Source organism: Bos mutus, chromosome 25 (assembly GCF_027580195.1).
Source record: "Bos mutus isolate GX-2022 chromosome 25, NWIPB_WYAK_1.1, whole genome shotgun sequence".
Classification (NCBI taxonomy): Eukaryota; Metazoa; Chordata; class Mammalia; order Artiodactyla; family Bovidae; genus Bos; species Bos mutus.
The window spans coordinates 1923009-1945771 of NC_091641.1; the positions used below are offsets into that span (position 1 = coordinate 1923009).

At 61.7% G+C, this 22763-nt stretch overlaps 2 protein-coding genes across 3 annotated transcripts in view; one reads left to right on the forward strand and one right to left on the reverse strand.

Moving 5' to 3' along the window:
• The window catches only part of TECPR1 (tectonin beta-propeller repeat containing 1), a 28270-nt gene extending 9709 nt beyond the window's left edge, over nucleotides 1–18561 (forward strand). Inside the window, exons 6-25 of one of the 2 annotated variants that reach the window (XM_070362302.1) lie at nucleotides 909–1083; nucleotides 1205–1305; nucleotides 2453–2554; nucleotides 3728–3873; nucleotides 6615–6928; nucleotides 7258–7403; nucleotides 7830–7985; nucleotides 8449–8598; nucleotides 8687–8844; nucleotides 9633–9760; nucleotides 10571–10673; nucleotides 13120–13216; nucleotides 13291–13370; nucleotides 13966–14022; nucleotides 14410–14590; nucleotides 14878–15013; nucleotides 15768–15860; nucleotides 16539–16645; nucleotides 16806–16925; nucleotides 17088–18561. In XM_070362302.1, the coding sequence (XP_070218403.1) occupies nucleotides 909–1083; nucleotides 1205–1305; nucleotides 2453–2554; nucleotides 3728–3873; nucleotides 6615–6928; nucleotides 7258–7403; nucleotides 7830–7985; nucleotides 8449–8598; nucleotides 8687–8844; nucleotides 9633–9760; nucleotides 10571–10673; nucleotides 13120–13216; nucleotides 13291–13370; nucleotides 13966–14022; nucleotides 14410–14590; nucleotides 14878–15013; nucleotides 15768–15860; nucleotides 16539–16645; nucleotides 16806–16925; nucleotides 17088–17231 (2694 nt within the window). In that variant the 3' untranslated portion in view covers nucleotides 17232–18561. Of the gene's footprint in view, nucleotides 1–908; nucleotides 1084–1204; nucleotides 1306–2452; nucleotides 2555–3727; nucleotides 3874–6614; nucleotides 6929–7257; nucleotides 7404–7829; nucleotides 7986–8448; nucleotides 8599–8686; nucleotides 8845–9632; nucleotides 9761–10570; nucleotides 10674–13119; nucleotides 13217–13290; nucleotides 13371–13965; nucleotides 14023–14409; nucleotides 14591–14877; nucleotides 15014–15767; nucleotides 15861–16538; nucleotides 16646–16805; nucleotides 16926–17087 lie in introns of those variants that run through there. The other variant, XM_070362303.1, reaches the window with a different exon arrangement.
• Nucleotides 18562–18757: 196 nt separating this feature from the next.
• On the reverse strand, nucleotides 18758–22703 carry BHLHA15 (basic helix-loop-helix family member a15). Its single transcript, XM_070362305.1, has 2 exons — nucleotides 22318–22703; nucleotides 18758–21652 (listed from the first exon to the last, which is right to left on the reverse strand). Exon 2 carries the CDS (start codon nucleotides 21593–21595, stop codon nucleotides 21035–21037), a length of 561 nt encoding a protein of 186 aa, XP_070218406.1. The 5' UTR covers nucleotides 21596–21652; nucleotides 22318–22703; the 3' UTR covers nucleotides 18758–21034.
• Between the last annotated feature and the right edge of the window lie 60 nt (nucleotides 22704–22763).

A 22763-nucleotide genomic window follows, 5' to 3' on the forward strand; every position in this document is an offset into this window, starting at 1 on the left:
AGTTGTGTCTGACTCTTTGCAACCCTATGGACTGCAGCACACCAGGCTTCCCTGTCCTTCACCATCTCCTGGGGCTTGCTCAAGCTCATGTCCATTGAGTCAGTGATGCCATCCAACTATCTCTCATCCCCTCCTGCCTTCAATCAGAGTCTTTTCCAATGAGTCGGCTCTTCGCATTAGGTGGCCAAAGTATTGGAGCTTCAGCATCAGTCTTTCTATGAATATTCAGGATTGATTTCTTTTAGGATTGACTGGTTTGATCTCCTTGCAGCTTGAAAAGTGAAAGTGAAGTCGCTCAGTCTTGTCCGACTCTTTGCGACCCCCTGGACTGTAGCCTACCAGGCTCCTCTGTCCATGGGATTTTCCAGGCCATAGTACTGGAGTGGATTGCCATTTCCTTCTCCAGGGGATCTTCCCAACCCAGGGATCGAACCCAGGTCTCCCGCATTGCAGACAGGCGCTTTACCGTCTGAGCCACCAGGGAAGTCCAACATTCCTAAAAAGGAGGGTTGAAGGTTTTCTTATCTAGCCACCCAGCCCCCTGTTTCTCTTAGAGACAGGTGTGCTGAGAGCATTTGGCCACTAGAGGGCTCAGGACACCCAGGCCAGGGCTGGAGTTCTCACAAGTCAAGCAGGTGACAAAAGAGGTCTGTCCCCTGGGACCGCCAAAATCCACGTGTCGGCGTCGCGTATTCTAGCATAGGCAGGAGACGTCTGATCTGGCTCGAGGCTCTGGATGGCAGCGGGGACAAAGTGAGGGAGATCTGGATGGTCCCCTCGAGACCCCGGGTCCTCTGGAGACCCCCACGTTTGGGCTGTGCACAGGCTGATGCAGATACAGCCGAATTCTGGAAGCTGAGGTGGCATGGAGCTCTGGCCTGACCCTGCTGGTATCCCTCGCCTCCCAGGTATGGTACAGAGAGAACGTCAGCCACCACAACCCCGAAGGCTCGTCGTGGTCCCTGGTGGACACCCCCGGGGAGGCGGTTCAGATCAGCTGTGGGCCCCACGACCTGCTGTGGGTGACGCTCTGGGAGGGCCAGGCCTTGGTTCGGGAAGGAATCAACAGGAACAACCCCAAAGGTGGGCGGCTCTGCGTGCTGTGCTGGGAGAGGCGGGTAGGGGGCGCCCGGCTTCAACCCCCCACCCACCCCCGAGCTCCTAGTGATGGGGGCTGCCTGCACTTCCTCCTGGGGTCGGGTAGGAAGTTCCTGGTCCACAGTGGAGCCGCCCACGTCTGAAAATGGGATCCTGCATGTCTCCACGGGCGTCTGCGTGGTCTGGGCCGTCACTAAGGACCGGAAGGTAAGACGGTCCCTGGGGCTGGGTCTGAGGGCTCAGTTTAATGTTGACGGTCATGTGGGTTTTTGTCCTTGTGAGTGTGGTCTTAACTCTTCAGGGCTGCCCTAGTGGCCTGGTGGTAAAGAATTCGCCTGCCATTCAGGAGACATGGGTTCGATCCCTGATCCAGGAAGATCCCACATGATGCAGAGCAGCTAAGCTCGTGGGCCACACCTATTGAGCCCTCGAGCTCCAGAGCCCATGCCCTGCAACGAGAGAAGCCACCACATGAGAAGCCCTTGTACCCAAACTATAAATAGCCATGCTCACCACGACCAGAGAAAAGCCAACACGGCAACAGACCCAGCACTGCCAGTAGTTAAAAAGTAAATAAAATTATCCTCTTTAGAACATAGCCGGCATCAGTCGAACCCTGTGCGTTTTTCTGCTGTTGTCGCAGATGATCTCTGAGCTCTTTGGTGACCCCTCCCCCGCCTTGCCTGCACCCCTGTAGCAAGCACAGAATGACTGTCCCTCAACAGGCCACAGCATTCCAAATATCAGAAGCAGACTCTCAGCTGACTGACTGCCTCCCCCTCCCGTCAGGAAGTGCTCATTTTTACCTTATCGGAGGCAAGTCCAGTGAAATAAGCTTATTTTGAGTTGCTTTCACAATCTCTTTTCTTCTTGCTTCCACTATCTCTCATCCCAGGGCATCTTTTCTTTCTTTTTTAAAAGAATCATTTATTTTTTCTGTGTTGGGTCTCGGTTGTTGGGGCTTTCCTCCAGTTGCAGGGAGTGAGGGTTGCCCCCAGCCGCAGTGCGCGGGCCTCTCACTGAAGGGGCTTCCCTTGTTGCAGAGCCCGGCGCGGTGCGGCTCTAGAGACAGGCTCAGTGGTTGTGGCACTCGGGCCTAGTTGCTCTGCGGCAGGTAGGCCCTCCTGGATCAGGGATCACATCTGTGTCCTGTGCATTGGCAGGGGGATTCTTCACCGCTGAGCCACCAGGGAGGCCCAAGGGCATCCTTTCTGAATGGTGTGCTGTGCTCATCTGTGGCCTGAACCAAAGGACCAAATTACTCATTTATTCTTCCTGAGACTTTAAAGAAAGAAAAAAAACCCTTTCATTTGAGTGGCACTCCAGGGGGGTGTGTTTATTTCTGATTTCCCAGGTTTGGTTCCGAAGAGGTGTCAACTCTCACAATCCCTGTGGCACCAGCTGGATCGAGATGTTTGGAGAAATGATGATGGTGAACGTGGGCCTGAATGACCAGGTGTGTGTGGTTCTGAGCCGTGGTCGGCGGGGCAGCCTCAGAGCGGGTGCTCCCTGCTCCCCACTGTCCCTTTCCACTAGGCCTGCTCGTGAGGCCGCTAGGGGAGGGGGCTAGGGCCGGCACACACTGCAAGCCCACGAGGGCAGCTGGGGGGCTGATTCCGGCTGAGCCCCAGAGCAGTGGTCACGAGCACGATCTGGGCAGGGCGTTCACCCTGGAGCCTGGGAAGCGTGCTAAGAGGTATTTGCGCACAGGTAAAGGGCAAAGCATTTTCCAACTCTAGCAGCGGTGTCTCGCCGGCATCACGAGCACCACAAGCACGGTTCCTACAGGGTAGCCTCCTCCTCGTAGACAGAGGTTTGGCTACTTTTAAGACTTGAGGGTGCGGGTGACGCCTTTCCCGTTGCTCTAAAAGTGCTTCCGGGGTGCAGGGGTGGCAGCCTTTCCTGTGCCCACTCACCCTCCTCACCCGCCCTGGTGGGCTGGGCACAATGGGCAGGGGCGAGGTGGGCGCTAGCTGGTGCCCACGGGCCTGATCACAGAGGCCATGGGCCATGACCAAGTGACAGAGATGCTATGATCTCCACAGCAAGGTCTCCTGGGGCCACGGCTCTGCCTTCGGGCACCCCCAGAGCCAGGGCCCCTTCTCTGGGCCCCTCAGCTACCCACGTACCCACCTTCCTCAGCGCCCAAAGATAGAGGGCAGGAGGCTTGCTTGGCCATCTTCCCCCTAAAAATGAGATTGGAATCAAGAAGGCTATTTTGCCGCTTCAGAAAGACCAGGAGCATCCTCTGGGTTCACTTGGGGAGCAGCTTCGTTCTCACAAAATGCCACACGGAGGATGGGGACACGGGTGGGAGTCCATCCCCACGCAGCGCCCACCAGCACTGGCACCTCTGTGGACCCTGGTGCCCCAAAGCCCTGAGTCGGCCTGAGGTTGTGGAGCCAGGCAGGGGTCCCTGCTTCCCTAGGACTTGGAGCTGCACCCGCCCCGGCCCCTGTGGCCTCTGCTTCCTGCATCCGAGTCCTGTACTCGGCACACAGCCCCCAGGCCCTTCCCAGGAACACCCCGAGATGTGTCCTAGACCCGGGGTGCTCGCCCCACGCGGTCCCCCCACCCCCCACAGGAAGGGGGCTCCGCACCGCCCACTCAGCAGTACCTCTCTGTGCAGGTCTGGGGCATCGGCTGTGTGGACCGGGCCCTGTACTTCCGTCAGGGCGTCACCCAGAGCGAGCTCAGCGGGAAGACGTGGAAGGTTATCGTTGCCGGCCGGGAGGGCGACCGCTCGCTGTCCGGCAGCTCCTTCAGCCTCCACAGGTGACGCTGACGGGCTTGGCAGGCCGGGCTGGGCGGGCAGGGTGGGAGGAGGCAGGAGGGCGTCAGGCCGGACCCATGGCAACCTGCGGCAGTGGGCCTCCTCCCCTCCTGGGCCGGGGTCCTACCGGGCCCAAGGGCAAGCGCTGTGCGTGGGAGGCGGGAGTGGGCAGCTTGGCGAGGCCAGGGCGTCCGTCCATACGGGGCTTGGGGCTGTCCCGAGTGGGCTGGCTGTTGGTCTCAAAGCCTCAGGGTCTGGGCGAGATAAGGCTTCCTTTCCCGGGATGCTCAGGCCCTGTGTCCGAGGAGAGGAGAGCAGGAAGGAAGGTGAAGGGTCTCTAAGCAGGAGGCGAGGCCTGGGACTGAGCCCAGAACTCCTGGAGGCCTAACTCCCTGGGATCCCCACGCCCAGCCCTCAGAGCTTCCTTTTCGAGGTTCTGCTTTTCTCGCAAGGTCCCAGGTGTGCCCGGCCCTAGCTCTGGGGACCACGCCCTGGGCTCCCTGGGGTTAGAGGGGGGACACGGCCCAGTCCTGCCCGCTGACCAGGGGAACGCTGGCAGGTGACCCAGCGCCTCAGCCGGCACCGCCTCTGCTCTGTGACAGGGGCTGCCCGCGATCCTGTCTGCAGCTTGGGCCCCCTCAGACGCTGGTCTCCACCCTCCGCTCCCCTAGCTCAGCGGTCAGCACTCGGCTGCACCGGCAGCCTAGAGGGGCCAGGAGGCCGGCCAGGTGGGGTTTACCTGCGGGTTGCAGCTCTTCAGCCAGTAGTTTTCTAAGTGGTCAGCACACTGGAATCAGCTGAGAACTTCCAAAACCATTGATGCCAGATCTTTGTGACCTTGGGTTTGGCAACGGCCTCTTAAATATGACACCCAAAGCACGAGAAACTAAAGGAAACATAGAGAAGTCAGAGTTCATCAACATTAAGAAAATTCTGTGCCTCTAAGGACACTTCTGGAGAAGGAAATGGCACCCCACTCCAGTACTCTTGCCTGGAAAATCCCATGGACAGAGGAGCCTGGTAGGCTACAGTCTATGGGGTTGCAAAGAGTCGGACATGACTGAGCGACTTCACTTCAGGACACTTCAAGAAAATGAAAAAATCGAAAGGATGGGAGAAAATACTGGAAATCATATATTTGACAAGGCTTACTATCTAGAATACATAAAGGGCTCTTGCAACTCAACAACAGATAAAAACAACTGCAAAGGGCCAAGGGGGGACTTCCCTGGAGCTCCCACGGCTAAGGATCTGCCCTGCAATGCCCTTCTTTTCTTGGCTGAGGAACTAGGATCCCACGTGCCACAACTGGAGAGTCCATGAGACACAAAGAAAGATCCCAAAACGACGATTTCGCGTGCCGCAACCAGTACCCAATGCAGCCAGATACATAAACGTGTATTTTTAAAAACAGAGTGTGCATGCCACAATGAGGATCAAAGGTCCCACGCGCCTCAACTAAGGCCCAAGGCACCAAATAAACGAAAAGAAAAAGCAGGGAGGAGAAAGACTTGAACACATGCTTCTGCATAGTAGGTACGTGAGTGGCCACAAGCAGAGGAAAAGATGCCTGACGTCACGAGGCATGAGGGAAACACAAACAAAACCACGTTACAAAGACAAAATGAAACACGTTGGATACCACTTCACACCCACCAGAACAGCTATAATCAAAAGCAGAGACAGAATCAGTGTTGCCAGGATGTGGAGAAGCCGGCGCCCTCCTGCCCTGCACTGCTGGGGGTGTGAACGACGCGGCGGCCACTTTGGAGAAGAGCGTGGCAGCTCCTCACGAGGCTAACCACGGAGCTACCACAGGACCCAGCAGTTTCAGCCCCAGAAAGAGGCCCAGAAGAACCGAACAGACGTTTAAGCAAAAGTTTGTTCACGAATATTTATCGCAGCACGGATGAGCTTCCCAGGGGTTGCTAGTGGTAAGGAATTCGCCTGCCAATGCAGGAGACGCAGGTTCGATCCCCAGGTCAGGAAGATCCCCTGGAGAAGGAAATGACAACCCACTCCAGTGTTCTCATCTGGAGAATCCCGTGGACAGGGGAGCTTGGTGGGCTAGAGCCCGTGGGGTCGCAAAGAGTTGGACACGCCTGAGCGACTGACGCACCCCTTATACTCACAATAGCCAAAATGTGGAAACAACTCAAATGTCTGTCAGTGGAAGAATTGATGGATAAAACAGTGTATCCATACAATGGAATATTATCTAACAATAAGAAGGAATGAAGAGCTGACACCCGCTACAGCACAGATGACCCTTGCCATCATTAAACTAAGCGGCAGTGGTCACAAAAGGCCACAGTCTGACCATGCCATGAGCGTGAAGTGTCAGGGACAGGCGGGTCCATGGAGACTTCGAGCCGGCTAGGGGGAAAAGAGGAGAGTGGAGAGGGCCTCTTTAATGGCTACAGAGTTTACATCTGGGGCAGTGAGGTTCTGGAAGTTGGTTGTGGTTCCACAACACTGCAAATGTACATGATGCCACTGCATTTTATAATTTTAAATGGTACATTTTACATCCCTCAATAAAAAAGCCACAACGCTGCCAGATCTCCACCCAAGATACATTGGTTTGGTTGGTCCGGGTGTGACGCAGAGACCTTTCCAAGTTCCTGGGGTTCCTGCTCCCTGGGGAGAAGGTTTTGGTGTCTGTGGCAAAGAGGCAGTGATTTGCCCAGGGGGTCCCACAGTATGTGTCCAAGGGAGTCACAGGTTGCCCCCTTCCTTCCAGCGCCGGCTGCTTCTTTGGCAACGAAGTGAGGGGCAGTGCTGAGTCCTGTGGTCCCGGCGATACGGATGCCTCCTGGGAGGTCCCCGGCCCTGCCTCCAGCCCAGCTGGGCTGCGTGGGAAGGAGTCCTGGAAAGGGCCCAGCCACGCAACTGCCAACTTTCCGGAGGCCACCGACCTCTCCTCGCTGAGGCTCCTCCCGCTAGGCCTGGAGGAGCCGGACAGCGCCGACTGCCACGCACTGTGGGCCTGGGTGTCCGGCGGAGGCTGTGCCGTGGAGGCCCACACCACACTGAAGTGGTTCACCACCCAGTCGGGTAAGTGCAGCCGCCCAGCGCCACGGACGTGACCCGGGGGCATCTGGAGCAAGCCTGGCGCCCCCACCGTGCTCAGCCCGTCTTTCTGGAGCCTTCCGCGACCAGTCGGGCAGTCGAAAGGAAGGGCATTGGCCTGGCACCCCTCTCCTCCCCGTCCCAGCAGGGGCGGCTGTCCCAGGCTGACGTGGGGGGACACCAGCTTCCCTACAAGGGTGAATGTCGGCAGGGAGGGCTCACAGGACATTGCACAGAGATGCTAGCCTAGCCTTCCGGAAAGAAAGGGCTGAGGCTGGCCTGCCGCCCGGCACTGAGGCTGTGCTGGCCGGCAGGCCTGTGCCCCTCGGTGCAGACGCTCTCGCTGTCCATCACACCGGCCCAGACGGCCGCCTGGCGGAAGCAGATCTTCCAGCAGCTCACGGAAAGGACCAAGCGGGAGCTGGAGAACTTCCAGCACTACGAGCAAGCGGTGGAGCAGGTGCGCAACGCTCGGGGCACTTCCTCCAGCAGGCATCCATTAAGTGCCTGCTGCACGCCCGCCCCGAGGAGAGTTGTACGCGGCCTCACCATGCTCCCAGCACAGAGGACCTGGCCCCGTCTTGGCTGGTGTGGGTCCCCGCATTGGGCACAGAACCGCCCGGGGCCTCAGTTTCCCCACCCTGTGCAGAGGGTAGTGGGGTGCTGACCCCCAGACTCACAGAACCTGCTGGCTGGGGGCCTGGCTCCGGGCGGGTGTCTGATGGTGTCACTTCTGTTCTTAGGGTGAAGTGGGGGGGGGGCCAGTGCCCCCTGAGGCAACGAAGGGAGCAGGGTGGCCCTGGGGTGCTGGGTGCAGGGCTGGAGTGTTGGGGCCCCCGGGGCCGGCCTGTGACTCCGTACCCCTGTGCTCCCGGCTCTGCCCTAGTCTGTGTGGGTGAAGACCGGGGCCCTGCAGTGGTGGTGTGACTGGAAACCCCACAAGTGGATGGATGTCCACGTGGCCCTGGAGCAGCTCACGGGCCATGACGGGGCTCAGGACAGCATCCTCTTCATCTACTACGTGGTCCATGAGGAGAAGAAGGTGGTGGGGGTGTTGTGGAGGGGCTGGGGAGGTGGGGGGTGTCTGGGGAGGGGCGAGGTACGGTGGGGGTGTCTAGGGGAGAATGGGGTGGGGTGTCTAGGGGAGGGGGAGGTACGGGGGGGGTGGTGCCGTGTGTAGGGGAGGGGTCTTCCAGGGAAGGGAGCTGGTGGCCGCATCCCGGGCAGTGGGGGCATAATGTGCCGGCCCTCCAGTTCCAGAGGAGGGAGCAGGTTCTGGAGGCAGAGTCAAACTCCCACCAGGGCTGGGGTTTGAACCAAATCAATCCAGTCCTAAACATCAAAAAGGTCACTCAGGTTTCTGCTCAGGAGCGAGCCCCCACAGTGGCGTGCCTCCCACTGCGCACGGAGCCCCATCGTTCTGGGGCCCCCAAGGCCCTCTGTCCCTGTTCCCCCACGGCGCCGGGCTCCACCCAGGGTCCCGCTGACCCCCGCTCTGCATGCAGTACATCCACGTGTTCCTCAACGAGGTGACGGCGCTGGTCCCCGTGTTCAGTGAGGCCAAGCACTCCTTCGCCCTGTACACCCCCGAGAGAACGCGGCAGAGGTGGCCCGTGCGCCTGGCCGCTGCCACCGAGCAGGACATGAGCGACTGGGTGAGCGGGCGGGGGTCCCTTGGGCGGGGGCGGGGGCCGCCATCTTGGGGCCAGCCCGGTCTCGCTGACCCGCCTGCCCCCTTGCCAGCTCACCCTGCTCAACCTGTCCTGCTGCGAGAGCCGGAGGATGCACGGCCGCCCCTCCCCACAGGCCATCTGGTCCGTCACCTGCAAGGGGGACATCTTTGTGAGCGAGCCCAGTCCGGACCTCGAGGGCCTTGAGCGCCGGCTGCCCTGCGACCAGATGTGTGTGGGCTGCACCCGACTGGGCTGGGGGCTGAGGCCTGGGGCTGAGGGCTGGGGCCTGGCCTGACCCCAGATGTGGGTTCCCACCGGCCCGACCTGTGCGAGGACCCCAAGCGGGCATCAAGAACATGGCAGGGCTTGGGGGTGAGGCGGGTGTGGCCCCCCCCGAGGGGGACAGTGTGAGCAGAGTCCTGGGACACAGGGCTCCGGTCCTGCCGCTGCCCCCCGTCACCCAGAACGCACGAGGACTGGGGGCACATGGGTGAGGCCGGGGCCCCACACAGGAGGGAGAGGGCATGTCCGCTCGCCCTCTGCTTGTCCGCTCCTGGTGGCCCTGTGTGCCCGGGGCCCAGACGAGCCCCCCTGCTGACAGTGCAGGGCCTCCGCCCTCAGGAGGCGACCTAGGTGGCCACACCCCCCACATCTGGGAGACCATGCCGGCCCATGCGGTGGCTCACTCTGCTCTGCCATGACCTGCCCCGACCCGGGGCGTGGGAACTCAGGGTGCCGACCTCAGCTCCCCACAACCGTCCCCGTTACCCACACAGCTCCACGGACAGGGACTCCTGAAGGCCCTGCCCACCGCAGGCCTGACCGGCTCCTGCTCCCGCTCTGGGCCCCCTTAGCTGGTTAATCCCCCTGGGGAAGCCGAGCAGGTTCCCTCGTTCTCAGTCGCGTCCGTCACTGGAGACCAAAGCTGAGTCAAACGGGAGCCGTGGCGGGCCGCGGAGGGAGGGGACGAGGATGGAGAGGCCTGCTGGACGTGTCCCCCTCTCCTCACGCTGCAGGTTCTGGCGGCAGATAGGCGGCCACCTGCGGGTGGTGGAAGCCAATAGCCGGGGCGTGGTGTGGGGCATCGGCTACGACCACACGGCCTGGGTCTACACAGGCGGCTACGGCGGAGGCTGCTTCCAAGGTGAAGGCGGGCCCCTCTCCCCCAGGCCCACCCCGCTCTAATCCCTGGCTGGCTTCTCTGCCCCCGTGCTGACGCTTGGCTGATGGGTGACCTTCACCTCTGCCAACCTCCACGTCCCGGGGCCAAAGCACACGGTGCGAGCCCACAAAGGCCTGGCCTCCAAGGAGCCTTCCTGGGCACCCACGGCTGAGCCGGAGACCGTGCAGGTTTCAGGAGGACAGCTGCCGGAACCACGGTCTCTCGATTCCCAGGCTTAATTCCAGTCCCTCTCTAGTGGGGGCTGTGCCTTAGGGGGTGACAGCTTGCTGAACCCCCGTGGGCTCCCTGTGTGCCAGAGGCAGGGATAAACGGAGGCAGCAGCAAAGCCTGAAACGGGACACTTCACGCCCTGGCCCACACGCCGCACAGTGAGGGTGGCTAGCCCTTTGGAACTGTGGTCCACTGAGACCGCTGAACACACGTCTACACGGGCTTAACGGCATCCCTGCTTGTGAGGCAGGAATTCCCTCTGTCTCCGTCTTACAGATGAGAACATGGGGTTTGTGGGGGTCACGTGAGGGGTCCAAGGCACCTCTGTTAGTAAGGCATTGGGGGGGCCCTCACACCTGCCGGGTGCCAGGTAAGTGAGATCGAAGGGGGAAGAGGCTGGGAGGCTGCGGCAGAAGAGTGGCAGGTTCTCCTGCCCCCAGGAAGAGAGAAACCCCAGCCAGCCAGCCCACCAAGCCCTCCCGGGCTGCCCGCTTGCCTACTCTCACCTGGCCGGGAGGGCAGCCGGTGTGGCTTAGGTGTGACCACCTCCTCTCCCCCCAGGCCTGGCCAGCAGCACCAGCAACGTCTTCACACAGTGGGACGTGAAGTGCGTCCACATCTACGAGAACCAGCGCTGGAACCCCGTCACAGGCTACAGCAGCAGGTAGGCTACGCGGGCGCCTGCGGAAGCAGGGCCCAGTCGGACAGCCGCGTCCCGAGCAGTGGGAGAGCTGGCGTCCAGCCCCCAGCGTGGAACTAACTGGATCTGACTGGCTGCAGGATTTTTCCATGAATCTTTAAGTATAACACATATTTTAAAAACTCAGTTATGGAGAGCATAACATATATCAAGCTCATGAAATGTGCATATACATACATGCGGTGAGATGTGTCTATCGAAGTCCATGTAGACATACATAGACACGGCCACATCTATCACCGTGTGCGTGCTTCACCGTGCTAAGTCGCTTCAGTCGTGTCCGACTCTGCAACCCCATGGACTGTGGCCCGCCAGGCGCCTCTGTCCATGGGATTCTCCAGGCAAGAATACTGGAGTAGGTTGCGTGCCCTCCTCCAGAGGATCTTCCTGACCCAGGCACTGAACTCACACCTCCTACTCGTGCACTGGCAGGCGGGTTCTTTACCACCAGTGCCATCTGGGAAGCCTGTGTATTACTGACTTATCAGAAATCAAACCCCAACATAATCACTACCAGGGTCAAGAGACAGAACATGGCCACCCCCTCCCCATCCCATCTGGTGCTCTTTGACTTTTTAAAAAAGTTCTGCTTAATGGAAGCTACTGAGGACAGTGTAGCCTCCACCAAAAATTATTTTAACTCTCCAGACATGAGGCTTTGGGACAAGAGAGTCAGTGGCACTGTGTCTGGGACAGAAGTGGAGACACTCTAGAAAAGCTAGATCGCATGCCTCTTCTTAGTTCCTGCTCTCTCAGCATAGAAACATGTTTCTCACACTCTTACTGGGACACGTTCTTTTGCTTGTTTTAGAAAGTAAACAAGTTGCGGTATTTCTCAGCCCTTAAAGCCGTTGCGTTGAGTTCCAGCGGCCAGAGCAGTCTTATCTAAGTTCAGCGTTGGGGAGCCTCCGGGGAAGACTTTGCCCTGTGGGTTTCTTCTTTCCACTGGTCCTGGTATAATAAAACTACGAGCGTTCCCTCCTAAGTAGAGAGCTTTCCTGAGTTCTGTGAGTTGTTCTAGTAAATTAGTTGTGGTTAAGTGGATTCAGCTGCCCCATGGCATGGGGAATCTTCCCACAGCAGGGATCAAAGCCCTGTCCTCCGCATTGGCAGGAGGATTCTTAACCACTGGACCACCAAGGAAGTCCTATGTAGATCTTTTAATTTCTTTTTAATAACATTTTGTGATTTTCTACGAGATGAGGGTCTTGATATCTTAAAAATGGTATTTTTATATTTTTATATGGTTCATATTTTTGATACTAGGATAACTGGCACAAACTTTTTAAATTTCCTTGTTTTTTCAAATTGATGAAAAGAACTACGAAGTAACATGAAGAATAAAAACTCTAATCCCACTAACCAGATAGCAGCCACTTGCAGTGTTCTTCTACTTGTCCCTGTATGCCTGCGTTTGCTGGTAGTGGGGGCGGCAAGGGGGACAGTCAGGCACGTAGAGATGGTGGGTGACAGCCTCCCAACTCAATCCCGGAGGGTGGACAGGCTTATCTAACCTCTCTTCAGTCGTGGATGGGTGGACCGTTTGTGACCTTTCATACGGACAGTTTAAAGGGTTTCCTCACATGTAAATATTTGTGTCTCTCTGTTCATCTCAGGATATCAGGGTTTGAGCTCTTCTAAGGCAGCTTATACGCAATGCCTGCATGTGTTCTGGAAACCTCTGCCTCAGCTGTGTGTAGGGTCCACACAGGTGCTGATCTGCCTGCCTCTGCCCTTCTTGCTCACTCGCACCTTGGTCCTTGGGCTCCCCAGGGTCAGAGCCACCTGGGGAGACCATCCGGCACTGTGAGTGCTGGGAGTGTCAGTCAGGCAGTGTTGCTGTAACAGAACCCCACGGGCTAATAGCTTAAACAGCAGACATCCATCCTCTAGGTTCCAGAGGCCTCGGAGTCTGAGTCAGGTGTCAGCAGGTCTCTTCCCCGTGAGGGCTGTGGAGAGGATCTGTTCCAGTCTCCCTCCTGGCTCCAGGGGCCTCAGGCGTTCCCTTGGCTGGTGGCGGCATCACTTAGTCATTACATGGCCTTCTCCTGGTCTTCACATCAGCTTCCTGATTTGGGAAGCTTGGGTCCAAGTCTCCTCTTTCGTAAGGATGCTGTCATAGTGGAGTAGAGCCCACTCAGCAACTGTCTCATCTCAGCCAGGCCTTCTGGAGAGACCCCCTTTCCAAATAAGGTCACGCCCGCAGGACGCGACCACACACGACGCAAGAGAAGGGGGGTGGGGTCCACAGGCCCCAGGCTGGTGGGCTGGCTGGCTGGTGTCTGGAGCTCCTTCTGTTTCTGCCCGCCCCACCCCTCCCCACAGGAGATGCAGGCACCTGGGCGGCGGGCGGTGGCGGTGCTGTGTTCCCCTCTCTCTGGCATCACCTCACCCCTGGTGTCCCGTGCAGGGGTCTGCCCACCGACCGGTACATGTGGAGTGACGCCACGGGCCTGCAGGAGTGCACCAAGGCCAGCACGAAGCCCCCGTCCCTGCAGTGGACCTGGGTGAGCTCCGGGCTGGGGGTGGGGCAGAGGTTGCAGTAGAGGGTCTGCCCACACCGACCCGCCTGTTCCTCCAGGTTTCTGACTGGTTCGTGGATTTCAGCGTCCCTGGCGGCACGGACCCGGAGGGGTGGCAGTACGCCAGTGACTTCCCTGCGTGAGCATCTCTCTCTCTCTGTGGGCAGGGGCCCTCAGGGGGGCTGGGGCCCCGAGTGTCAGGCCTGGCGAAGTCGGGCGAAGCCCCTCCACCCTGCCCAGTGGCGCAGGCCCTTCACGATACACGAGTCGCGTTCAGATGGAGGATGGAGCCGAGAAAGACCGAGCCAGAGCCTGAGCTGAGGCTTCTGAGCAGATGAAGTCCGGCGGGGAGGAGGTTTATCCTGATCTGAGCCTTCCCTTTGACCTCAAGCCCTGAACTTGACGGCTCCCAGAAGAGTGATATGAGGCCTGGGATGGGGAGGGCTCAGAGGCTCAGAGGCCCCTTAGCTAGAAACCACCACCCACCTCCAGGTAGCTGCCACGTCGTGGCCTCAGTGAGGTCCCAGCCCCAGGGAGACCCTGACCCCAGGGAGACCCCCTCCCGAGGGAGGCCTGGGTGGGGCTGGAGGCCCCTGAAGCAGGAGGATGGTGTCCTGTTACCTGCTGCCCCTGCTTAGCTCACACTGAGGCCCCGGGAGAAGGAATGAGTGTGCAGCGTTGCTTTCTAGAAAATTCCACAGAATGGTGCTGACTTCAGCTTCTTCCTCTTGCAGCTCGTACCACAAGTACAAAACCATGAAGGATTTCGTCAGGAGAAGGTGCTGGGCCAGGTGAGAAGGCAGGTAACTGGGGGGTGTGGCCACGCCCCTCCCTGCTCGGCCTCAGTCCCTGTGGAAGAAAAGGGGAATTTACAACTGGGGAGGAGAAAACAGGATCAAAATAAATGTCAGCCCAGGAAGTGCCCCCGGGCTCCCAGGGCTGTTTCTGAAGGGTTTGTTTTCAAGAACAAATAAGAGAAATGTCATTGGCAGGGCCCTGCAGGATCCTGGGGGGTTGGGGGGGGCTGGCTTGGAGTGGTGCCAGGGCAGGGCAGACAGCACAGGAGGGTGGGTCCTCCCAGGGTCAGGGGTCTAGCTGCCCCTTCTGTCCAGAGCAGGTGGCCCTGGGGCTCCCAGCACCACCAGGGTGACAGGGGCTTTGCTCTCTCTGCCGCTCAGAAAGTGCAAGCTGGTGACCACTGGGCCCTGGCTGGAGGTGACCTCCGTGGCCCTCAGAGATGTGTCCATCATCCCCGAGAGCCCAGGCGCCCACGGGAGCGGGTTGAACATCGCGCTCTGGGCCATCAGTGACAAGGGGGACGTGCTGTGCCGTCTGGGTGTGTCCGAGCTCAACCCCGAGGTGGGCACCCGGTGGGGGAAACCAGGATCTGCCCGGCCCGCCAGCCCCCCCTTCAGGGGTCCAGCGGATTCTTACCGAGACACACCTCCGCCGTGGGGGTAGGGCTGGGCTTTGGCCTCCCCGGGCCTGCCCAGGAGGGTCCCTGGGTCCGGAAGTGGCCCGAGGTGGTCTAAGGCCAGCGGGCACTTGGAGCTGAGGTCGAGGTTGGCGTGACGAGCCGTCCGCCCTGGGGCCGGGCGGGCGACAGGCAGGACGGAGCAGCCCTGAGCATCCCTCCTTCGCCTCAGGGCTTCTGCTGGATGCACGTGGGCACCGACCAGCCCTTCACCTCCGTCTCCATCGGCGCCTGCTACCAGGTGTGGGCCGTGGCGAGGGACGGCTCCGCCTTCTACCGCAGCTCCGTGTCCCCCTCCAGGCCCAACGGTGAGAACCCTCGCCTCAGGCGGTCGCCCTGCGCCCGCCGCCGCCGCCGCCGCCATGTTGGGTCGAGCGCCAGGGGGCGGCTACGGCTACTTCCGCTTCCAGAGGAAGCCGGTGGACGGGGCTCCGTTTAATCAACGAGCGTTTACCCGGCATGGGGCCAGGCTGGGCTACCCCCAGAGTCCACACCCCCTCTGCTGGGATGACCCAGGGGTGGTCACCCCGTGACGGGGTTGTCCTTCACCACCCTCGGCCTCCCGCCCCTCAGGGGACCTGCCTGGGCGCCCCCCCGGCCCATCCACAGTGTCGACCTCGACTGCTCTCCAGGAGCAAAGGTCATGCAGGCTTGTTCTTGGCTGGACATCTGGACAGTGTCCGGCACAGGGATTGCTGGGTGGGTGGTGACTGGCTTATCCGTGCCCTCCACCTGGAGCAGTGGGTTCGCACAGCAGCCTATGGCTGGATTTCCACCGCATGCCTGGCCGGGTACCTTCCCCTCCCTGTTAGGGCTAGCAGCCCATCAGAAGCCGCCGCAGCCTCGGGAGGGCCCCGGGCAGACCAGGGCATTGAAGGGACAGCAGGACCCAGGTCAGCTCCCGCCGGGCCCTGTCACTCGTGTGGTCCACCCGGTCTGGGGACAGAGGTTGGCTGCACCCGCTCGACCCCGCGAGCTGCAAAGGAGGCCAGGTGTGCCAGGAGCACCTGGGTGACAGGTGTGGTGCTTCCAGGTCCCATCCCAACCCATCTCCCACCGCAGGCGACTGCTGGTACCACATCCCACCTCCTCCCAAACAGAGGTTGAAGCAGGTGTCCGTGGGGCACACCTCGGTGTTCGCCTTGGACGAAAACGGCAAGTGGCTTCTGATTCCCAGGGGTCACCCGGGGAGGGGGTTCCCTGAGCACCCCAATGAGATGAGATCAGACCCTTACCCACCAAAGCCCCAGCATGAGACCTTCATGAGCCCCGTGAGAGCTGCCAGTCTGAGCTTGGCCTCCCTGCAGGCCCTCCCCGGAGTCATGCAGGGTGGGGAGCACCAGCCCCTCCCCAGGTGCTCAGGTCTGCCTGCGTCTCGGGCAGAGAGCGCGGCGCCATGGCCCAGGAGCATCTTCTAGATGGTGCCACCCAGGCCTGGGACTCGGAGGTCACCTGCCTGGCCTGGGCCATCCCTGCCCCTTACCCAGGCCAACTCCGAGTGGCTCTGCCCGCGCCCTTTCCTGGCCTGTCATGAGCAAAGCAAGGAGCTGGATCCCAAGGCTCTTATTCCAGCCTGAGTCACTGTGTCATTTAAAGAACTCCTTGTCCTCAGGTTCTCATGCGTGGACAGAGGACGAGGGTGCCAGCTGGGCCCAGCACGAGAGTGATGTAGCGGGGCACAGGCAGGCCTGGGAGGGCAGGGCTGGCCCAGGCTACAGGCCGATAGAGAGAGAGACCCTGCCTGCCCGTCTCTCGGTCAGACCTCCCGGCCTCGCAGACCCTGCAGGGGGGTCCAGACGCTTGGGGTCTCACGCCACTGCGTTTCTCTCCTAGGGAACCTGTGGTACCGCCAGGGGGTCACGCCCAGCCACCCGCAGGGCGACAGCTGGGAGCACGTGTCCAACAACGTGCGCCACGTGTCTGTGGGGCCCCTGGACCAGGTCTGGGGACACAGGGATGGAGGGTGGATGCTCCCCCTGGGGGCGGGGACTAGGGGGGGTCTGGTTCCTGTTCTGGTCCCCCCCACCCCTGCTGCTGTCCCCATGGACCCTGTGCCGCGAGGAGGGGGAGGGAGTGGGCTTCAGCAGGTCTCTGTTCCAGGTCTGGGTCATCGCTGACAAAGTCCAGGGGAGCCACAGCCTGAGCCGCGGAACCGTGTGTCGCCGCACGGGCGTGCAGTCCCTGGAGCCCAAGGGGCAGGGCTGGGATTACGGCATCGGGGTGAGCAGGCATCGGGCGGCTGTGCTGGCTGGGGTCTCCAGGCACCCAGGGTTCAGGTGGGGGTGGGCCCTGGGCAGAGCCCCTCAAGGGTCCGACCTGGAGGGAAGGTCTCTGCCCTTTGACCTCCTCGTGGCCCTGGGTGACTCTGTTCTCTTCTCCCAGGGGGGCTGGGATCACCTCTCCATCCGGGCCAGTGCCACCAGGGCCCCCAGGAGTTCATCCCAGAAGCCAGCCAGCAAGCAGAATGGGCAGCCCCCGAGCGTGGCCGGTGGCCCGTGGCAGACCCCCGGCCCCGTCTGCTGCTGAGGCCGCCTCCCCTCACTGGGAGCAGCCGTGGCACTGGGCACCAAAGACCAACGTTGATGTGAAACTTCTGTTGGAGCCGTGCTCACGCAGAACACCCCGAAACGTGGATCTGGGGGGTGGCGTCACCAGGCCCAGACTCTAGAGTCCATGCAGAGAACTTGGCCTGAGGTCACGGCCGTCTCAGAGGCTCTGAAATGGCCCAGAAATGTGAAGCTCTGTGGATGCTGCGTGTCCCCGGCCGTGGGGAGAACGTGGGGTGGGGGGCCCCCTTGCCTTGGCCTCAACTGCCTGCCCCCTGCCCCTCTGCCTCCTGCCTTTCGCCGCGGGAGCCTGGAGCCTTCCAGGAACACTGCCCCAGGGAAGAGGACCCAGGGAGCCCCCTCGACCCTGGATGGCCCCAGATGGCATCGGGACTCTCCTCCTCCCCCAGGAAAAACGGCACCGGGGCTCAGGACGGTTTTGCCTGGGCCCGGTCAGTTCTCAGAACAGGGCTCGCAAATAGGACTTCATTTCCTAAGTTAAGGAAGGGGTTGGAAATAAATGCTGGGGAGGGGTGTCGTCTTCACAGGGTGGACGGAGGACCGCCGGCCTGCTGTTCAGTTGCAAGGTCAGCATCCCCGGCCCTCAGTCAACCCTTTCCCAGGCGTGGTTGGGGGCCAGGGGGGCTCCTCTCTCGGCAGATCCTGTTGCAGGGGGTGGGGTGGGTAGAGACCACTGGCCCGCGAGAGGAGCCTGGAGGCGGCAGGCCTGAGCCCAGTCCTAGGGAGGCACCCCCCCACCCCACCCACAAGAGACCCCACTCCCAGTGTACAGCTGCTTTTTACCAGAAAAACGGTGCACTTGAAGCCTCAAGTCGGCCTCCCACAACCAGGTGATTTGATTCGTCCGAACCCATGTCCCATCTCTGCTCATTTTGAGACCCTGACGAGCCGACTCCGCTGGCCGCCCCGGGAGGCCCGCCGGGAGGGCTCAGCTGTGCGCTGTTTGCCTCGTGTTTGCTGCCCAGAAGCTGACTCTGAGGAGGTGTCCCTTGGGATCCCCTCCCCAGGGGGCACTGGAGGACAGCTGGCAGCCACTGCTGGGTCGCCTCAAAGTGGGCCCAGGAGGCGGGAGTTGGGGGGCAGCACGGGGAAAGCTCGTGAAGGGTCGGCGCCCTCTTATCTGTTTACACTCAAGTTGTCAAGTCTCTCTAAGTGGGCATTACGGCTGCTTCTACGGTGGCCCTGTTGCTCTGCTGTGAATTGCTGGTTCTCCAGGGCGCCCATTCCGCCCCAGCTCAGCATCACTGAACCATCTTGATTCCTTGGATGCTTTATTCAATAAAAACTTAATGCCAGAATGTCAAGGACATGATAATTTTTTTTCTTTACTGCTACCACTATGATTAAAACAGCTCCCCACCCACTCGAGCATGGGGCAAAAGCACCAATCACCCCATGGGACCTTTTATTTTGGTTTCATTAGTATCTGAAGAGGCCATTAAGAAACATGAAAGCAAACTGGGCTCATTTAAGAAACATTTCCACCATAATTACAGCGGGGGCACTGGCCGTGCAGTTCCAGGTAGGTTTTCCCCACAGGCAAGCCGCAGTTCCGGATTCCCTGCGCCCCCGAGCTCACGCAGGTCTAGTCTGCCTGCGAGTCTGTGGCCCCAGGTGCCGGCCCCGGGCTCAGGACGCGGGAGTCTCCGACTTCAGGAAACACACAGCCTGGGAAGGCCAGGCCGGGCGTCCTCACAGGTTCAGCCTGGGCTGGGAGTCTAAGTCGAGGGTCGACGGAGCAGACCCGGCAGCAGGCTCAGCCAGCCCCCTCCCCATATTCAACAGTCCGAATCTGAACCGGGACCTTCCGGGCCCCTTCGTGACATGGGCACAGGGCAGGCAGGTGCACTCCGGCCTCAGAGGAGACGACAGGGCCCTGGAGACCCTCTGGGAAGCAGATGCCAGTTTGGGACAGAGTCACAAAGGCTCTTGTCCTGCAAGGTGGTGACCCACAGACCCCCGGTCACCAGGCATGACCTCCTGGATGGAGCCTCTGCTGGGCCACCCCCACTCCGTGCTTTTGGCTCAGTCTTTGGCTCATTCACCAAGTTCAGGGACCAGCTGAGCCTGACTTGGCCTCCTCAGCCAGAAAAGAGCCTCCAGGCTTGTGTGTCTTCCCGTCCCGTGTTCCAGGCGGCCCCGCCGCCCACAGCAGGGGCACAGGGGCCCCATCTGTCCCCAGCTTGGAGTCGCCCTCGACGTCAGCGCCCACTGGTGGACACCAACCACTGACCTTCCTGAGTGGCCTCCCCTGGGGGACAAGCCAGGTGCACCTGGGGTCCGTCCTCACCCGTGCTGAAGGTAGGCTGGGGCGAGGGGCTGGGACCGGACCAGGCCTCCCCGGGCGGGCCTTCCAGAGGGCCTGGCCCTGGGGCCTGGCGGTGGCCGGCGGGGGGCGGGTGTCCGGCTGGTGGATGACCTGGAAAGTTGGAACTGAAGCCCCTAATGGCTGTTTCCAGGGGCACCACCTGCTGCCCTTGATGCAGCCAGGGCTGATGCCAAGACAGGCAGGACGTGAAGCGGCTGGGGTCCAGACAGTCAGGGCTGGGAGGCTTATCCCGTCCATCGGGGAGGGGTCCTGGGCTGTGACCACCACCCCCCTCCGCCCGCCGGCCGGGCTCAGCCTCTACCCACAGTGCCCACAAGGGGCCTGGCCCCCGGGGGCTCTAGGCCCGCTCCAGCCTTTCTGTAGCCCCTGTGGCTGGGGCGCCCGCCTGAGGGCCGCCCCGTCCCCTCCCCAGGCTGGCCCTGGGCAACTGGACAGGGGAGACGAGCTGCCAGGGCTGAGAGCAGAGTCACCCAGCCCATCAAGGCCGGTGGGGTGGGAATGCCACAGGAGGAAGTGTGGCCTGAGGCGGCGGAGACCTGCCAGGCCACCCAGGCCCACCTTTGAGGAGCACCCGGTGGGGGACGGGAGCCCCCGCGGCCCCACACGGGCCCCCGAGAGCAGCCAGGACCCAGGAACATCCTGAAGTCTGTCAGACCACCGTCTGCCCAGACCCCTGTCTGCCACGGACAGGACCACAGATTCGACAACAAGCGGCAGACCTGGGGGGACCCTGAGGGAGGCGGGGGACAGACCCTCCACCTGCAGGGGTAGACCCGCGACCGCTCCAGGGAAACCAGGCCTGAGCAGCCTCTGTCTCTGCTCTCCCACCCGGTCCTGTCTCCAGAGCCCTCAACACCCCGCCGCTGGCCGCAGACTTTCCACAGTCAGGAGCCCCCACCCGGGAGGAGGGAGCAGAGACCCCCGGCCCTCTAGCTGGACAAGCTCCCTTTAGAATCAGCAGGAAGAAATCTGAAGGGCTTCCACCTGACAGATGCTGAACTGGAGGCTCTGAGCACCTCCGCTCAGCCCTACTCCCCTCTAGGTCTTGCGCTGTGTTTGCTCTGCGCCTCAGTTTACCCAGAATGTGGAGGCTGCGGTGTGGGTCGGGGGAATCCTCCTCCCTGGGCCCGGGTCTCAGCAGTAACAGGGGAACTTACCCAAGCAACCCTGTACATGGAATTTCCCCTCGCCTGGGGAGAGAGTGGGAGTGATGAGAATTCAGTGACCAAGGCCGGCCCGCTCCTGCCTACTCGATGAAAAAGCAGGTCCTGGGACCTGGAGGAGCTTTGGGCCTCGAGCTGTCCAGAGCGGCGGCCTGGACCAGACCACGATTCACCCGGCCTTGTCCTGGGGGGCCGGCGCGGGTCCAGGGAGGCTCTAAGCATCCGGGACCCCAAGCCCGGGGCACGGAGGGCCCAGGCCCCGGCAGTGCGCTAGGAGCCCTCGCGGAAGCTGTGGATCTGGGTGGAGTATTTCTGCAGGTGGCCCTCGGGCGGGGCCTCGGCGGCCACAAGCGTGCCCCCGGCAGCCTGCTGCTGCTGCTGATAGTGCTGGTAGAGCTTGGGACCCGGCCCGTCCAGGCCAGGGAGGCGGCCGCTGGACATGGTCAGGATGGTGGCGGTCAGCGACTTGATGTAGTTCTTGGCCAGTGTGAGGGTCTCGATCTTGGAGAGCTTCTTATCAGCACGCACGTGTGGGATGACCTCGCGCAGCGCCTGGAAGGCGTTGTTCAGCTTGTGCATGCGCTGTCGCTCCCGCTCGTTGCTCTCCAGCCGCCGCTGGACGCTGCTTTCCCGCCGGCCCCCCGGCCCTGGCCGCCGGCGCCCGCCCTCCGCCCGTGCCCCCTGCGCCCGCGCCGTCCGGCTCCGGAGAGCCTTGGTCGCGTCCGGCCCTCCTGAGCCCGGCGGTGGCCTGTCGGGCGTCCGCTCCCCTGGGGTGGCTTCTGGGTCTTGTGGAGGTGCCCGGCGCCGGGGTGGCCGGCTCTTGGTCTTCATGGCTCCAGACTGGTTGTCCTGCAGGTGGTGGCTCTCAGAGGGAGCAGGCCTTTGGAGCTGAAATCCAGAACACAGGCCACCCCGCAGTCACTCAGCAGGCCAGGGGACATTCAGGGCAGCTGTCCCCAGTGGCAGCTGACCGACCACTCATTGCACAGTGACCCCTGAGTCCTTCCCATTCACCTCGCGGCGCTGAGATGACCCCACCCCCACCCCCGGGGCCCCGCTAGACCTCACGTCGACCCCTCAGGCGTTTTCCTGATCTGGTGGGTGATACGCTTTGCCCCTGGGCCTTTCTCTGGCCCCGTGACCCTCATTGCCGCCTGAGGGCCTACTGAGCTTAGGTGGCCGGTTGACACTCTGCTGAGACCACCCAGAGGTGCGGCCCCTCCGCCAGAGGCTACGCTGCCTCCTGCTTGCCCGGATGGCCAGGCAGCAGCTCGGCCCCACCACGCTCGCCGTCCTGCCCCCAAGACGTCACACACACAGGGACACTGGTGCCAGAATGGCTGTGGACCTGAGGCGGCTGTCAGGAGGTCAGAGGTGGCCAGAGCCCGCAGCAGTCCCCAGGCCCACCACGGGGATGGACGGCCGCGGCCCCGGGGGGTGGGGGGGCTGCAGACCCGAACCCCCGACCCAGGTTTTCCCCTCCAGTTGCCACCCCGGGTCCTGCCCCAGGGTCCTCTCCCCGCCGCCCCACCCGCACCCCCACCCCCCGTTACCTGGGGATCCGCGGCCGCAGGCGCTGGGGCTGCCCACGGGGGACAAGGACACGTCGCTTTAGGCGACCCGGGCGGGGCGGCGGCCGCATGTAAATGAGCCCGCGGGGCGGGCGCGGGGCGGGGCCGGAGTCCGTGCGTCCCGCCCGGCTGCGGGGGCGGGGGCGCACCTGCGGGCGGAGAACCGGTGGTCCGGCCGGGCCCGGAGGAGCTTTGGCCCCCGCAGCCCGGCCCGCGGGTCGGATGGGAGCACCGAGGCCTCGCCGCGAACCCGCCGGTCCGGAGGGGGAGCACCCGGCCGTGGGGTTGTGAGCCAAAGTCAAACTCGTGGAGCAGCCGTTTGGCAGTAATGCTAGGGTCCCCAACTGGCCGCGGCCGCCACCCTGATAGAACAGCAGCCCGGACGCCCCCGCACCCTCACCCCACGTTTTGGAAGGACCCCTGCGGCA